General features: G+C 42.6%; 1 protein-coding gene across 4 annotated transcripts in view; it reads left to right on the forward strand.

Annotated features, from left to right (window-relative positions):
- Positions 1-16,671, forward strand: part of SAMD12 (sterile alpha motif domain containing 12) — a 381,557-nt gene that overhangs the window by 161,698 nt on the left and 203,188 nt on the right. For 2 of the 4 annotated variants that reach the window (XM_080802798.1, XM_080802800.1), the window contains exon 3: positions 4,783-4,912. In XM_080802798.1, the coding sequence (XP_080658924.1) occupies positions 4,783-4,912 (130 nt within the window). The remainder of the gene's footprint in view (positions 1-4,782; positions 4,913-16,671) is intronic. The other 2 variants (XM_080802799.1, XM_080802801.1) reach the window with 1 other exon arrangement.

The raw sequence follows: 16,671 nt of genomic DNA on the forward strand, positions 1-16,671 counted from the left end.
ATAATGAGAGGCTGCAAGTTTTACCACTTTCTGATATTCGGGCACAAAGCTCACTTTGACCTGTCAATGGATTTAAATGATCTCTGAGTTCTCTGCTTTCCCCCAGTCAGCCCACTGGGCCTGGTGTAAGCTTACCTAGTTGAGCTAATACAGCCACTGGGAGCTCAAAACTGAAGTGTTCTCTTAGAAATCAAAACCTAGTAAATTAAAGAGATTTTTTTTAAAAAAAGATTTTATTTATTTATTTGACAGAGATCACAAGTAGGCAGAAGATTTTGGTGGGGGGGCGGAGCAGACTCCCCACGGAGGGGGCTCAATCCCAGGACTTTGGAGATCAAGACCTGAGCCGAAGGCAGAGGCTTAACCCACTGAGCCACTCAGGCACCCCAAATTAAAGAGATTTTATATTGTAAAACAGACAAGGGATAATTGAATGGCAAGATAGAATTTAACTTGAAAAATATTTTGCAACATGTTCATTCAATATCAAACTTCTTTAAAGCATTTAATTATGTTATAACTTAGAAAAGCTTCAGGTTTACCTCAAAGAACTCAAAACGTGAGAGTTCTCATTTAAAGACAAACCAAAAATTACCATAAAACATGGCTGTAACTGTTGAATTAGGGTTAGGAATCATTTGCCATAAAAAAGATAATTTGCAAACAAACTTCCCCTCAGAGATGTGTCTTCTGAGTCAAGTGAGGTCTCCTTATAAAATAGACCCTAAGACCCTAAAATAGACCCTTTGAGCTTGTCTAGAGAAAGGACGGGGCCATTTCAGAAAGGAAATGCCTGGGATTCTGTTTGGAGTCACAATGCTTGGGGTTAAGATAACAAACTGCCTCTGGCTTCTTTCAAGGCAACAAAACAAATTCAGATTGTCTCCAGGGTTGTCAATCCTGAGAATGGTTTGGTAGACCTGAGCCAGGAGAAAGGGAACTGGGGCAAATATTTTTTTAATGTTTGCCTGTGGGCAGGATGGGTTTCTGGTGTTTTGTTTTTGTTTTTCCTAGTTTACTATTTCTGATAAATATGAAATACTATTTATTTCTTTTGTGAACTCTTTTGGGTTGGGTTCCCACTGAGGGGGTGGTGGGGGTAGAAAACAGCGTATCAGAAAATTCTTGGCTGGAGTTGCGTGTAGAGAAAGCTGTGAGGAGAGCCAAGGAGAGGAAGGCGCTTGAAATAACCCTGTGGAGCTATTAAGTTTGACAGCTCTGCCCCTCCCAGTGGGACAATGGTACATGGATTGACATGAGCTTAGTACGTGCTCCTCCTTGTTCCAAATTGCACGTGTAAGCTCTTAGAAAGGATCGGGTTATGGCACTCACTCCCCCAAGCTGGTTGCTGTCGGAGACAGGGCAATCATGGGAAGTGACTGAGGTTCACCTGGGTGCTGGACAAAGAGCAGTTCAGACAGAAAAAATAAAGTCGGCTCTCAGAGTCCCTACCCAGTGGCAGACTGGGGCAAGTGGAGTCATTACGGCTCTTAACAAGTAATGTGTAGCAAACTAATAACAATTTCATAAGAAAGCCAAGGCTGAGAATCCGCTAATGAATGGGGCCAATACTTCCATCACGATCTGATTAAGAAGAGACAAGCGGTGCTTAATGATAGAAGCTTTATCTCTCCCGTTTTATTTATGCCTGTTTCTGTGGAGGCAAATCTCTTTTGGTTCCTGCAGTCTTAAAAATCTATGCCTAAAGCTTGGAGTCAATTGATGCCTAAGCGAGTGATGGCAAGTTACTGTTTCCTAAGAGCATACTCTGAAGGAAAAGGCACCTCCTTGAGGACTGGCCTCAGAACGCCTGGATTTATGACAAAGGGAAAATCTGTAACTGAAGCGTCCGGGGTGGGCTGATGCGGAAGCCTCTTGAGTTGACCTGGCAATGTAGGGGTTAATCTCTATCTGAAGCCCTGCTGAGGGTCCTGTTTCCGAGGAAATGAGCAGGTTGAAGATGATCTTCCAGGAAGCCGAGTATATTAATATACGAGCAACTTCATCCTCTTGTCTTTCCCTTCCTAATTTACAACCGTCTGTGACTGGTTTATAGGAATTTTCAAAAGATGTGTTTAGCTTTACTTGCAGGAAACTTGTAAAGGGTTTCAGGGTAACGATGTGTCAGCTATGAACTCATTCAGCTAATCTGAAGAGAAGTTTTTAGAGCAGGAAGGAGCCAGATTCAGAGGTGCTGACTTGTGAAACACCACGGTGAGTGCATATGTAGCTAAAAGAGCCAGGATTCTAGTTTCCTAATCATGTAAAGGGAAGGAGGTAATGAGGAGCAAAAGGGAAGAAACTGAACAACAGAGCATTCACTCATTTGCACCATCCACACCAGAGGTCGTCCTCGTTCATCAGAATCAGGGAGGTATTTGAGATGGTTGCATAAAGAGCTTCCAGGGGACGTGGCCGGCAGCCTGTGACTCGGGGATATGAGGTGGACGGAAGGGGCTGACACGTTTGACTAGAAGCCACATGAGCGCAACACGGTGGAGAGCCACGAAGGGCTACACTTGAAATTCACTGCCAGGTTATTTCATTAATACACTGACTTACTCATCGTGGCTGTGTAGCGCCTCTTAAATGCAAGACATTCTGGGACCACAGTCCACAACAGATCTGTCCTCACCAGCATGAAACCTAGTGTTCCAGTTGTTACTGGGGTTGCAGAGCAAATTATCCTGCACTTAGTGGTGAAAGACAACCTATGACGCTCATGGATTACATGAATTAGAAATTCACTCAGGGCAGAGAGGGGCAGCTTGTCTCTGCGTCGTGGGGTCTGGGAGCCTCAGTTGGAAGATTCCAAGACTAGCGGCTGGAAACATCTGCAGCTTGTTCACTCATTTGTCTGATGGTTGGTGGTGGCTGTCAGCTGCAACACTAGTTGGGGCCCGGGCCAGAATTTCTGCATTAGTCTCTTCGTGTGGTCTGCGCTTCCTCACCGCATGTGGTTGGGTTCCAAAGCTGAGTGCCAAAGAGAAAGAGCCAGGCAGAAGCTGTCTCTCTGTGACCTTGCCTTGGAAGTCATGTAGATCACATGGATTCCACTGTGCTCCATTGGCCAGGACCATCACAGACCTTGCCGAAATTCCAAGAGAGGGAGCATCAACCCCAGATAGCAGTGTGGGAATGCCAATCACAATGAAGGAGAGGCAGATAGATATATGTATGATTGTGTGTATAGGGACACGTATAAAATCATCTGTCACAGTACTAGTGAAAAAAACTACTGCAGCATCAAGTAAAAAATACCGTTTGTGATGATTTTGTAAGTCGTGGCCCAAAGAACCCTACTATTGGAAATATACTAATAAAGCCAAGAAACACCTGAGCACTACATTTCCCAAGTGTGAATCGTGCATGTCACTTCTGTTATTATTGTTACCATCTGTACAATGTTCTCTTCATTTTTCTATAATTGACCAACTCTTTTAAAACTCACATTTGTTTTAAAAGCAAACTAGATATTAGTACTGAAAATTTTATTTTTTACCATAATTTGTTTACCATAAAACCAAAGCAACCTTAAATATAATCAAAATAAAATTGAACAGTTGTTAGATATGTTGCTTTCCGATGGAGATTACGAGACCAAAGCAAGCCCTCTTTGTCAGAAATGTTAGCAGGTGTTTGAAAGATAGTAAATCATAGTCCTACAATACTGAGGCTCTCCCCAGGCCTTAATCTGAAAGACTGAAAGAGAAGTAAAAGCAAATGATCCCTAGTGAGAAGGTCAGTGATATTTAAGGCCTAACATCCTTTAAAGAATTTTTGATGTTATAATCCTATTTTGTTGACAAATACTAATCTGGAGATTATATATATATACACATATATATGTATATATATATACATATATATGTGTGTGTGTGTGTATATATATATATATATATATATATATATATATATAGCAGCTTTCATCTTACGTCTGCCAAGTGGCTGGGATGTATGAGGAAGACCAGCACCTGGCACAGAGCTGATACCTGTTAATGAATGAGTGAATCTGTGACCTGCCATCTGTCACAGGCTGGGTACCCAGCACCTCTGATTTGTTTCCTAAACCCATCCCTGAAAGATCTAGTGAGCATTAATAGGCCTTGATGAGTTGGCTTCTAGATAAGGTTTAGCTACCCTGTTATCTTATTACCACTCTTCAGGTACTGGTGGAATTAACTTTTTGCTTCCCCACTGTGGCATAATACCTAGACTTTACAGACCACCCCCCCCCCAGGCCAACTTGCCCTCTTTATGGTATGTAGGTATCTAAATCCAGTAGGTATCTTAGTACGTAGGTATCTAAATCCAAAAACACGCATTCCAAAAATAATTATTAGCACCTGCCAGGGCCCATGTTGCACTAGACCCTAGAGGCCTCAGAGGGTAACAAGAAATGGACACTTTCTTGGAGTACAGAGAAAGGCCACTGGGGGGCAGCTGTCTTACCCCTAAAATTTAATTAATTGCTTACAATAGCAGTGTCTTCTTGTTGAAGTATTGGTCAGAAAATACTACTTCCTGGGGATTTTTTTTTTTTCCAGTAGAGATGATCACTTGAGAATAAGTAAAATTTTCAAGGGCTTCTCCATCTAGACTTTTCTGCTGGTTTTCAGGGGTATGGAAAAAGGTCTACAGAGGTAGAGGGAAAACAAGCCAGAGACTTATCTTCAGGGATTCCAGCCTGCAGCCTTGACCACACACGCTAGGACTTCCAACAATAGTGCCTTTCTAGACATAGGGCTGGCATTAACAGACCTTTTCCTGCTTGCTTCATAGTCGGCTACGGTGAAGCTGTCGAAACCAGTGGCTCTGTGGACTCAACAGGATGTCTGCAAGTGGCTGAAGAAACATTGTCCGAATCAGTATCAGATCTACAGTGAGTCATTCAGACAGCATGACATTACTGGTAAAGTATGCAGCATCCAAAATATTTTATTCCCTCTTCCCTCCCCATCACGGTGGCCTTTCCCACACCCTTACAGTGAAATGCATCTCCCTGCTGAAATTTTCTGGCGTGGGTTTACTTTAAAAGGGGGGATGGATTCCAGATCCATGCGAGCTATGCTGCTTAATAAACATAAGCAGTTAGAGAAGCACAGATTCCCAGTGTCCAGGACAAGTACGTGGGAATTGGCTTAAGGGGTTGGGGAACTCTGGAGAAAGAGTGTGTACCAATCCTAGAGAAAAGAAGGGTAGAAAGTCTTTCAAATTAGCCAGGTTACAGGATCAGGATTAGATGTTCTAAGTAGGAAAGATGTCAAAATGGGAAAATTCTGGAGTGAATATGATAATGCTTACTTACTCCCCTGAGAGGAATGCCTTCAAAACAAAAAGGAGGATTCCATTCAGATGCAAGTTTGAATATTATATGTGGAGGTCAAGAAGCACTTAGAAGTAGAAACTATGACAGTGTAATGAACTGCAAAGCCCTTAGGATCATGCATCTCAATGGGAGAAGAGGGTAGGTAAAAAGGAGTGGATGGGGCCACCATGGAAGCCCATCTCAGTCAGAGGATCTTCCCAGACCTCACCTGGCCTCCTGCCCTGAGGGTGTGCGGGGATATGGCAGCATTCCTCCCCTACCCTCCCTCCCCTTTCGCAAGCACTGAACGTTTGGAATAAAGAACACGCTCTGTGCGCCAACACTGTGCGTCAGAGGGAAAACATGTTGAGAAGTCCTGATTCAAGTCCAGATTCTTCCCTTTTTCTAAGAGAAATCTATTCTTCTAGCCGGAAAGCGACTTGCTCTTGAGTAGCCCAGCCCTGTGGATCTAGCCGCTTTCCCAACTGGGTGGTTTTCAAAGTGGGTTCCTTGGAGCCCCTGGGTACACTAAAGATTGCCAAAGGGACAAGAGTGGGTGTGTGCTTTGGGTTGAGATGGGTGTGTCAACTAAAGGAGGTCCCTTTATGTCTGTTTGACATATTCGAATTGTGCAAAAAAGCTTCATTTGGAAAAGGGGGTTCTAATATAAAAGAACAGTGAACGAGGTTACCCTAGATTCCTGCTGATCAAATTGGTAATGTTTTAAAATGTAAGGAACACACTCAAGTATAGCTCAAGATGAGTTAACAGAAAGTGAAATCCTCCTAACTTAAGTATTAAAATTGTCCTTAATGCATTTGGCTTCCCCTATTGCCGACTGGAATAATGGCTTTTTAGATGAAATTCCTAAAATTGTGAAGGCAGTGTCAGAACGTTGTTTAGATTCCGAGTGTCTAATTTTTTTTTTCTTAGTCTCTCCCTTAAGAATATAAGAAAATCCCATCCAGGGTCAGTTATTCCAGCCCTAAAAGCAATCAGTCAGTTAGTCACCATTTGGCTGATTATGGTCGCTTTCATCCGATAATGTGTGCTTAATGTTTCTTAATACCTGTGTGATAGAATAATGGCAAAGGCTTTTCATGATCTTATTTGAAAGTAGTATTATCTTTTATTATGAGTGGGAATTGCGAGATGCCCTTGAGGGAAGGGTAGGCATTTATAGTGGTTTGTAGAGGAGGAGCGTTCCCTCCCTTAGAAATAAAAGTCTCATGCTTCGTGGCTTGGAGTCCATGGTGTACCACTTCCCAAGGCTTTGGGCTATGTGACATGAAGGAGGAGGATGTGGGCTGAGATACAGGTTTCGAACAGCTGTCCTCTTGCTTTGGTGGCCCGTTGGGTCTCCAGGCAACACCACAGATACAGTCAATCTGAAACTTCTTGGAATCTTGGGCATGCTGCTTCAGCTAGATGAAGTCTTCAGCCTCACTCCCCATCTCCAAAACAAAGATAATAATTACCTGTCTCCAGGAGTTGTTGTGAAGATTAAAATGAAATAACATTAAGTGACCCACTAAGTTAGCCATTGATTGGCACCGTCTGCCTGTGAGCATTTTGCTATTCTTGTCAAGACTCATCTGGAGGCATCTAAAAACATACTATTCGTTCTAAGGGCAGCCTGTTTTCAGGCAAGAAGAGAAAGCAGAAAAGCATTGGGGGCTTAGGGAACAGAGAGAAGGAATTCATACGAACATCCAGCCTACACCTTTTTGACCTTTCACTATCTGAGGCCTCAGAAAACCACTCTTCCCCTGCTCTCTGCCCCCACTGCCTCTCCAAGAATGAAAGTGAAATACTCAGGTGGTCACAAGTGCCAAATGGCCAGAAAATAGGACTCGAGTCAACCCGCAGTTCCCAGCCCCAGGGCACTGGAAGCTGGCAGGGGTCTCCGTACCCTTGGAGGCTAGGCTGTGAAAAACAGAACAAAGAGGTTTGTGAAAAATTAAGACTTGCGGTGACAGGCCAACTTCACCAGGCCCGGTAAATAGTGGAGTGCTGAGACTGGTGACAAGTGCCAGGTCGAAGCCCCGAGCTGCAGCTCTGCCGTGCAATTTCATGAAGGTTCCTGGTGCCCTTCAGCTTTCTTTATCTGCAGAAGGGAGATGGTACCTGCCTTCTAGCCTCGCTGTGAAAGTAGTCCATGGTCCTGGGATACAGGCGTTGAACGTCGGCTGCTGCATTGATCTGCTAAGTGGACCAGTTTCCCATCTCTGTGAAAACAAACACCACATATAAACAACACATATAATCAGTTGACTTCATCTGTCTTTGTTATCCTGAGAACTGGAAAGTGAGCACATAGGTGGGATGGAGTGGGGTTGGCGGGGGGGGGGGGGGTGGTAGTCTGGGCTGGTAAGAACCCATGCTTATCTGCAAGCTTGCAACGAAGATGTTCAGTGTCTCTTCCTTATGCTTAAATTCTCTTGCGTGTTGCCGTTCATTTCTTTTTCTCAAAGCGTTAATCTCCAGCATCGTGCTCATCAAGGAGGTGTGTTTGTCATACAGTGACAACAATCCCTTAACTTAGAGACAGGTGGTAGAGCCATGGCAAATAAAAAGGACACATTAAATGGAAAGAAGAAGGGAAAAAGGGCTTTCACAGACCTGAGTCTGATCCTCCCTGCTCGTCTTCCACCCCCAACCTTTGACAAGTAATAGCTGTACAGCATCACACGAGCTGGTTTTTCATCAGTGAAATGAGAATAATTATTTTAAAGGGTGTTGGGAGAATTAAATGGAAGGATGCCCATGAAGGGCCTAGCTTAGTGCCTGATACATAGTAGACATTTATCCATTTAGCAAGTATTTATGGAACATCTACCCAGTACTGGGTTTGGGGAATACAGCAATAAATAAGACGGTCAGCCATCTGTGCAGGAAAAAAATTGTGTTTCCGTGAGAAATTATGCACCGTCAGTAGCAGACCTTTTGGGGTTATCTAATTCGACAGTGCTGTTTTTACAACTCGGTAAGTTGTAGCGAACTGAGAACTGATAGCGATACAAAATAATCCTCGTTGTAGATATGTAAATTCTGTCCCATAGAGATTCAGTTGGCTTTCCTAGCCACTGTGGAAAAGGTGAGTTTTGCCTGCCATTTATGCATTCATTTTTACCCTCCCTGATCGATGGGTGTGTGCTGTTAGGATTCTCCTTCGTAGTATCTTTCTCCTGGTTGTAAGAGCTTACTGGTTTCTTCACTAACGAGTTAAAAACAAACAAACAAACAAACTTAAACGTGTTCATTTTTGTATTTGATGAGAGTCCTGATTTAAACCTTTTTTTGAAAATTCCCCTGTTTTAACTTCAGTAGTTTTTTTTTTTTTTGTAATGTTTTGGTCCTCAAGTCCACTATATTAATATTTTTTATGCCTTCCTTTGGAGGACATTAAATTCTACACAAACATTCCCCCCATGTTCTCCAAAGTCTAAGAAACATTAAGATATGTTTCAGTATGTGAGCATTCAAAACCTTTTGCAAGTTTCCTGTTGGAATTTGAGAATTTCCTCGTGTCCAGACGGCACCTGCTATCTTGTGGCAGTTGTGTTTAATCAGAGGAGAAGCTACTCGTGTTACCTCCCTGCAGAAGAGCTCTAAAAAGGCATAAGATGGTTAGAACACCTGAGAGGCATTAAGATAGATAGATTTAAATCATCAGATTAGGCTTGAAGGAAAGAAATTTGTCTGTTTTCCTGTGCTTGCAAGATTCTCTCTCCAGCTTTCCGAGGCCGGCTCAGAATGTTGATGAGGAAGCTCTGCTGGGGCCAGGTGTAAGCTCACAGGCAACTTTCAGATTCTCTTTTATGCACAGTTAAGAATATTTTCAGGTTGGAGGTGATTTCAGCCCCTGGCTGTGCCTTGTGTTGTTCCCGTGGCTGCTAAAGTGAGTTTACCTCCTTCAGCATCAAGTTCTCCATCTGGAAAGGGTTCTTTCCCCTGCCAACTTGAAAGACGTATTTTTATGGGTGAAGCACTCAGAGTTCCCCAGAATATAAAATATCTTTAAAAGCCATTTTGAATGTGGAAAGGGTTTCCACATAGTCTGCTTTGTGGCACAGCGATGGGCATGCTTTAGATGTCCAGGGTTCTGCAGGAATAGTTATCCTATGAAGTTCCCCTGCAGATGGTCAGTATTGATGTGTACTATTTCCCAGTGGCCTCCTGAGAAATGAATGAACATATTTCTGGTTATTTTTGTGCTTCCATCACCCTCTCACCCCGCCCCACTGCCTCCAAATTTCCCCTTTTCAGAATATTCTGCTGAGATGTAGCACCCCGAAATTGGGCAGCTCTGCTTATGCTATTGAATAAAAGGGAAACCTCTCTCTTTTAGACCTTTGGATTGTGGATCTGTGTGTTTACTAACATTATTGCCTTCCATGCTGATTTCTCTGAGCTGTTCCACACCTTTACCCTTCTGCTATTGTCTTCCTTGTCTTTATTATGTTACCCATAGAAAGCAGTGGGGTATGTAGTTAACAAGTTATCAGAATTAGTGGAATGATTGGTTACTTTATGTGATCTACCTGTGAGCATCCTAATTACTAGAATCCAGTGTAGCCAGATGAAGCGTGGGCATATGTAACTATCTCAGCACTGCAGCTGTGCATTTTCTTGTCATTGTTGGTTTCCCTTCGGATATTGTGTTTTCTCTGTCTTTGTGTTTTGTTACATTTCTCATCTGTATGAACTGCTCTACATTTTTTATTAAACCTCAAGCAGCCTAGATCTGCATAGTAAAGTTTCTGACATCATCAGGGCCTGTTTCCTGCAATTTCCCAACAATAGCATTGATTGTTTTTAACCCCTTTTGATGGAAAGCTTACTAACGTCACCTTGACACTCCTCAGCTTTCTTAAACCGGGGGTGCTGAATTGGACGGTCTTGATGATTCAGGATAATAGATTTTTAAATACTGGAAAGGGCATTAGAGGTCATCCCGGATTTTAAGAGGTCAATTAAAAAGAATACCCCTTTGAATGAAAACGTATAAATGGAGACCAGAATATCAGCTTTATTTCTGATAAACCTTTTCAGAGAACATCATTTAGGTCTGCAGACAAATTATTTGCTACCCAAAGTGAGCCCTGTTGTAGGACTTGTCACCTTGATAGGTGAAAAGTTTAATGATTAGAAAGCTCTGCTGAGGTTTAACTGAAAACCCACTTGTAGGTCCCATTTAGGGTCCCATGTTAGAAACCTTTGCTGAGAAAAGCCCCCAGGAAAGATTATTGCTGCCAGGCCCAGTGGAGCCGTGGCACAGCGCACCCCCCCCCCCCATCCTTTCCTTCATCCCAGCAGACTATTGTTAGGAGACCTCAAGACACCTGCTCCCAAGTTCCTTCCGTCTTTAATAGATGTCCTCCTTTGGCTACACTGAGAAAGTATACACTATCTGATGGGATTTCCCTGAATATTTTTCCCCTCCACCCCATCGTATCTGCTGCTTCCTCTCCTCCAAAAGGCATGCCCCAGTTCTCTTTTACAGATTACTTTTTCTAATTCTGCTTGCACCAGTCACCCCGTTTCAGCTGGGCACTTGCTCCCTGTTACAGTCCTCCTCTCCTCTTCAGTCTGGCTCCACCAGCTCCCTCCTTGCTCCCTAAAGAGTCCATTCTAGCCCTTTGACGAGCCCCTTTCTATGTATTTGTTAAATCACAGTTACTTCATATATTTGGAAAAAATTTCTATAGCCACTACCACATGCCAAACAGAACACTATGCCCCCAAAACTTCAGGACACACACTCTTTTCCAGTTCCTGAAAATTATCCACTGGGATATACTGCACATAAGGGTATAAATAAATCTCAACAAATTTCAAAACACTGAAGTCTTACAGGGCATATTCTCTGACCACACAGCATTAAATTAGGAATCTTCTACAAGATAGCCAGAAAATCCCGAATAATTAGAAATTTCACACACAACCAAGAAACGCATGGGTGAAGAAAAAAAAAAAACCATAGCAGAAATGAGAAAATATTTTGAACGGAATAATAATAGAAACATGAATATTCCAAACACTGGTGATGTGCAGCTACAGTACAACTTAGAGGAAAATTGCTTCACTAAATGCCTTTATTAAAAGAAGACTTGAAATCAGTAAATTAAATGTTTACCTTAAGACATTAGAAAAGAACACATAATCCAAAAGAGCGAGCTGAAATTGGTGAGATGAACATACAAGCAGTAAAGAAAACTAACAAAGGAGAAATTGATTCTTTGAGGAGATAACAAAATAGGTAAACATCTACCTAGACTGAAAGAGGAAAGCAGACAATGTCAGGAAAGAAAGTTGGGGGCATAATTAAATTTTCTATATACATTTAAAAGTAATAAGAGTATGAACAAGTTTATGCCAATACACTTAGATGAAATGGACAAATTCCTTAAAAACTATAACTTAGTACCAACTAAAAGCTAGAAAATCTAAATAGCCACATAGTTCTTAATAAATTTTGAGTTAGAACTACACACACACACACACACACACACACACACACACACAAACCTAAGCCCGGAAGGCTTTTCTAACGAATTCAAATAATCATTAATCAAACCTATGCAGATTCTTTCAGGAAAGAGAGGGAAAGGGGAGCACTTCCAAACTCCTAAGGTCAGAATAACTGTAACACTAAAACTTAACAAAGGTACTACTAGAGTGGTATGGCATAGACCAATATCCTCCATCAGCCTAAACCTAAAAACCTTGACAAAATATAAGCAACTTTATTTCTAGCAATTGACAAAAATGATACTCTATCATGATCGTGTATGCATAGCAATTCAAGGTTAAGTTTTTGAAAATTCAGCTTGATTCACTATGTTAATAGAATAAATGCAGAAAGTCATATGATCATTTCACCAGATGCAGAAGGCTTAGCATTTTAGCTCTGATAGGTGAAGAGAATGGACGTCATCAACACAATCTTTACAGGAAGAACAAGCTGGACAAAAACATGATTTTGCTGGGACCCATCAAAAACCTGATTTCCCAAGACAGATCATCATCCTGAAATCTAGAAGAATAGATTTATTTATAGATCTATTCTAGAAGAATAGATTTATTTATAGATCTATTCTAGAAGAATAGATTTCAATAGATTTCCAATAATAATGGACAGAAGATTTGGGCAGTTTGCAAGGAAGATAAAAGAATGGACAATAAATACTATAAAATATGAAAATATACTAAGTAGCATTATCACCAGGAAAATGCAAGTAAAACCACAGTGAGATACCACTTCGTACTCCGTAAAATGGCTAAAATTCAAATGACCAGCAGTCCTAAGGCTTGCCAAATGCATGTAGCAACTAGATCTCTCATAGACTGTTATCAGGTATAATGTGGTACTATCCGATTAAAAAACTGTAAAGTTTTTACGTGGTTAATCACACAATTATTAAATGATCCTGCAGTTCTACTCTGGGGTATTTACACAAGAGAATTGGAAACATAGATTCATAAAAATTCCAGTCCAGTAATACCAAAGGAGTTCTACTCAGAGTAGACAAAAATTCTAAACAATCCTTTAGAGTAGCATAGATAAACAAAGAGTGCTGTATTCACATCAACACTACTTGACAGTAGAAAGGAACCTACTAGTGATGCGTGCCACGGGAAAGGACCTCATGCTGTGCGGAGTGGAAGAAGGCGGAAACAAAGAGTACATACGGTGCGACTCCGTTGTGTGAGATTCTGAAACAAAATTGGCAGTGATGGCCATCGGGTTCCTTGGGTTGAGATGTGGAGGGGAGATGGTAAAGAGGACCAAAGGAACTTTCTGTGGTCATGAAAATGCTTTATATCTCTGTCAGTAGTTCTCTACTTGGCGCCTCAAATGTGTGAAATGTGTTGTATGTAAATTATATTTCAGAGTTGGTTTTGGGAGACTTGTGTGCTTTCCAAATTTTCTAAAATGGCAAAGTGTTTTTTAAAAGGAAAAAACGAAAATGTCATCCTGTGTCTTTCCATACGGGCTGTAGGATCACTTATATTAGAGACGATGAAGAGGGGCCCCCAGGGTAGCACGGTCGGTTGAGCGGCCGACTCTGGGTTTGGGCTCGGGTCATGATCTCAGGGTCCTGAGATGGAGCCTTGAGTTGGGCTCTGTGTTCAGTGTGGAGTCTGCTTGAGATTCTCCCTCTCGCCCACCCTGTGTGCACACGTGCTCTTTCTCTCTTTCTCTCTCGTTCTCAAATCTTTAAAAAAATGAAGATAGACGGGAGATAAGTTTTATATTCATCTATGTTATAAGTATATAGATATAAATATATAACACAATCTAATACAGCATAACAAATATATATACGGAAATGTATATGTTCTATATAAAGAAATTGAGTGTGAAAATCCACTTTATGCATTTTTCCCTGCAAGAATAATCTGAAGATAGCAGAACATTCTTACAAAGAGAGATACGGTTTTACCAGCTGGTGGAAGATGACACCAGGCAAGAGGACGGCTCCGTTGTCTGTGATTCTTCTTGTCTGAGCTACACTTGCACACCAAGGCTTTTGGGATTTCACAGATGAATTAAATTTCAGAAGATATTTTTGCAGTACCATCTAGTTTCCACCTTAGTATTTTACTCATTCATACTTTTAAATTAAAAATTACCCCCACCACATTTTTTAAAAAGATTTATTTATTTATTTGACAGAGAGAGAGGGAGAGATAGATCACAAGCAGGCAGAGGCAGGTAGAGAGAAGGAAGCAGGCTCCCCGCCAAGCAGAGAGCCCGCTGTGGGGCTTGATCCCAGGACCCTGAGATCATGACCCGAGCCAAAGGCAGAGGCTTAACCCACTGAGCCACCCAGGCGCCCCTCCCCCACCACATTTTATAAACCAAAGGAATCTTAGCACACAAAATCGCATTTAGAAATATGATAAATTTGGCGCCTGGGTGGCTCACTGGGTTAAGCATCTGCTTTCAGCTCAGGTCATGATCTCAGGGTCCTGGGATCGAGCCCCGTGTCAGGCTGTCTGCTCGGTGGGGAGCCTGCTTCCCCCTCTCTCTCTGCCTGCCTCTCTGCCTACTTGTGATCTCTCTCTCTGTCAAATAAATAAATAAAATCTTAAGAAAAGAAATACTATACATTTCACGTTAAGAAAAACGTTTCTCCCATTTTCATCACAGAACGGTACCACTTTGTAGGCTTGTGTAAGGAAACTACTGCTCTTAAGGGGTCTTTGATATTCTAAATACAGCATTTATTTAATATTCTATTTGAAAAGATAAGAATGGGGTTTGTCACCAAGTGAACTATTTGTTTCATCCCTCAAAGAACTGGAAGGATTTTCTTTTTTAACCAGTTGCATAGACTTAAATAATTAAGACAACGCCTGCGAGGGAGCGGATTTTTACTTGCTACGAGATTCATTTGTTCTTTGGTGATCTCCCCTGGCCCTCATTACTTTTGTAGGTTCTGTGGTTTGGAAAATGAGACTTGGAAGGTTTGCCCAGGTTATCACAGCCAGGGAATGCGGGGCTGGGGTCGGGAGCTAGCTTTCTGCACCCTTATCCAGCCCTCCCCTCGCCTGCCAGGTAGCCTGCTCCTTCACCCAGCCGGCGCCCTCTAACAGACCCAAGCCAAAGGTTTCTGAGACCTGCAAAATGCCAGTGCCAGCCAGGGGTTCTAATTGAAGTTGAAACTTATGGGACCATCCTGCTTTAGGAAACCCCTGACACCTTACCTGTGTGTTTTGGAGGCTTTCTGTGTGCCTGAGGCTCCTCTTGCAAGCTGGGACACAGGGGAAGCCCGGCTAGGCGTGTAGTGGTGAGGCAGGGTGAGTGTGGTGGCTGAGCCCTTCACATCAGCAGGACCTACCGCACAGGCTGGCGGCAGGCGAGAGGAGTTCCGCCTAGAAAATGCTTGTGACAGTGCCTGACATGTGGTGAGGGCTCGGTAACTGCTACCTCTCGCTGTCACATTACTATGGGAGAACAGGAGAATGTTCTTACAGAAAGTCCAGCAGGTTGCCTCACAGATAGAAGTGGGGGGGGGGCAGAAATGAGCAGGAAACACCCCGTTATTTTTTTAAAGCTCACCCTTTTAGCTTATTTTCCCACTCCAAATTCCAGGAGCTCAATGAAGTTTTGATAGCCACAGACTCAATGTCGTTCTCTCTTTCAACTAGGTTTTCCTGCTTGTCTCCCACTTACTCGCACCTTTCTAGTCCCCTATGAGACAGTCACATTTTACTCAGTATGACCAAAAAGTCCAGTTTCCTTTGCCACTCACCCAGAGCACGGAGCTTTTTGCTCTGCCAGAGAAATGAAGTTGATGGAACACGATCTGTTTGGAGAAGTCTGTTTGCTTTTTAGCTTCTGTGTCCATTTCATTCCCTTTTTTTAATTGATGACTCTACTCTCTGTTTTGTTTTGTTTTGATTTTGTTTTATGTTGTTGGGGAAGTACTGAAGTCAGGTTGCAAAATTGGAGATCCCCTTCCCTTGATTTTGCTCCCAGTCCCTGTTTGAACTTTATTCCACTGCGTACTCATCCTGTCGAGTCAGACTTCCCATCCTTGAGACCCCCGGGGTGCATGGGCAGAACCTCTGTCATGACACTCCATGGGGGGACTGGGAAGCACGCCCTTTGGAGGCGATCCGCTCCGTAGAGCCGTGGCGCTCTTCCTTCAGATGGCATCACCGACAGTGACTGTGGCGCCATATTTCTTGACGGAGGAAATGGAAGTCCACACATGTGGGATTGGTTATGTTCAAGATGCTGTGGTACTGTTTTGATGAAATTCAATTGTCCTTGAGGTCTTGGCCAATATCATTCTAGGCCATTGTATTTGGGCTCTCATGTTCCTCCTTCAAAGTCTCGTTAAATATATTTCTCAATTTCCGTACTAACTTTGGAATAATGTGACTGTTAAGTGTTTAATCGTTCTTGGCAGGCTTCCTGTCTTGGATAGTTATGAAAGATTAGAGAAAGCCTAGACTGTAGAGACCCATGATGGAGGCCCCCTGCTTCTTATTCACTGTGTGTGGCCTTGGAAAAGTCTGTTTCACCTCCCTGAGGCTCAGGTTCCCTTTCTCAAAGATATTATAAAGTGTACCTTACAAAGTTGCTACTAGTTGTTATTGCTGGTCTGTGATTGTAGGGACTTCATACATAGGTTTATAAGAAGCAATGGAGAGGGACGCCTGGGTGGCTCAGTTGGTTAAGCAGCTGCCTTCGGCTCAGGTCATGATCCCAGCGTCCTGGGATCGAGTCCCACATCGGGCTCCTTGCTCCGCAGGGAGCCTGCTTCTCCCTCTGCCACTCTGTCTGCCTGTGCTCACTCTCTCTCTCTTTCTCTGACAAATAAATAAATAAAATCTTAAAAAAA

This window comes from Martes martes, assembly GCF_963455335.1.
Source record: "Martes martes genome assembly, chromosome: 4".
NCBI lineage: Eukaryota > Metazoa > Chordata > Mammalia > Carnivora > Mustelidae > Martes > Martes martes.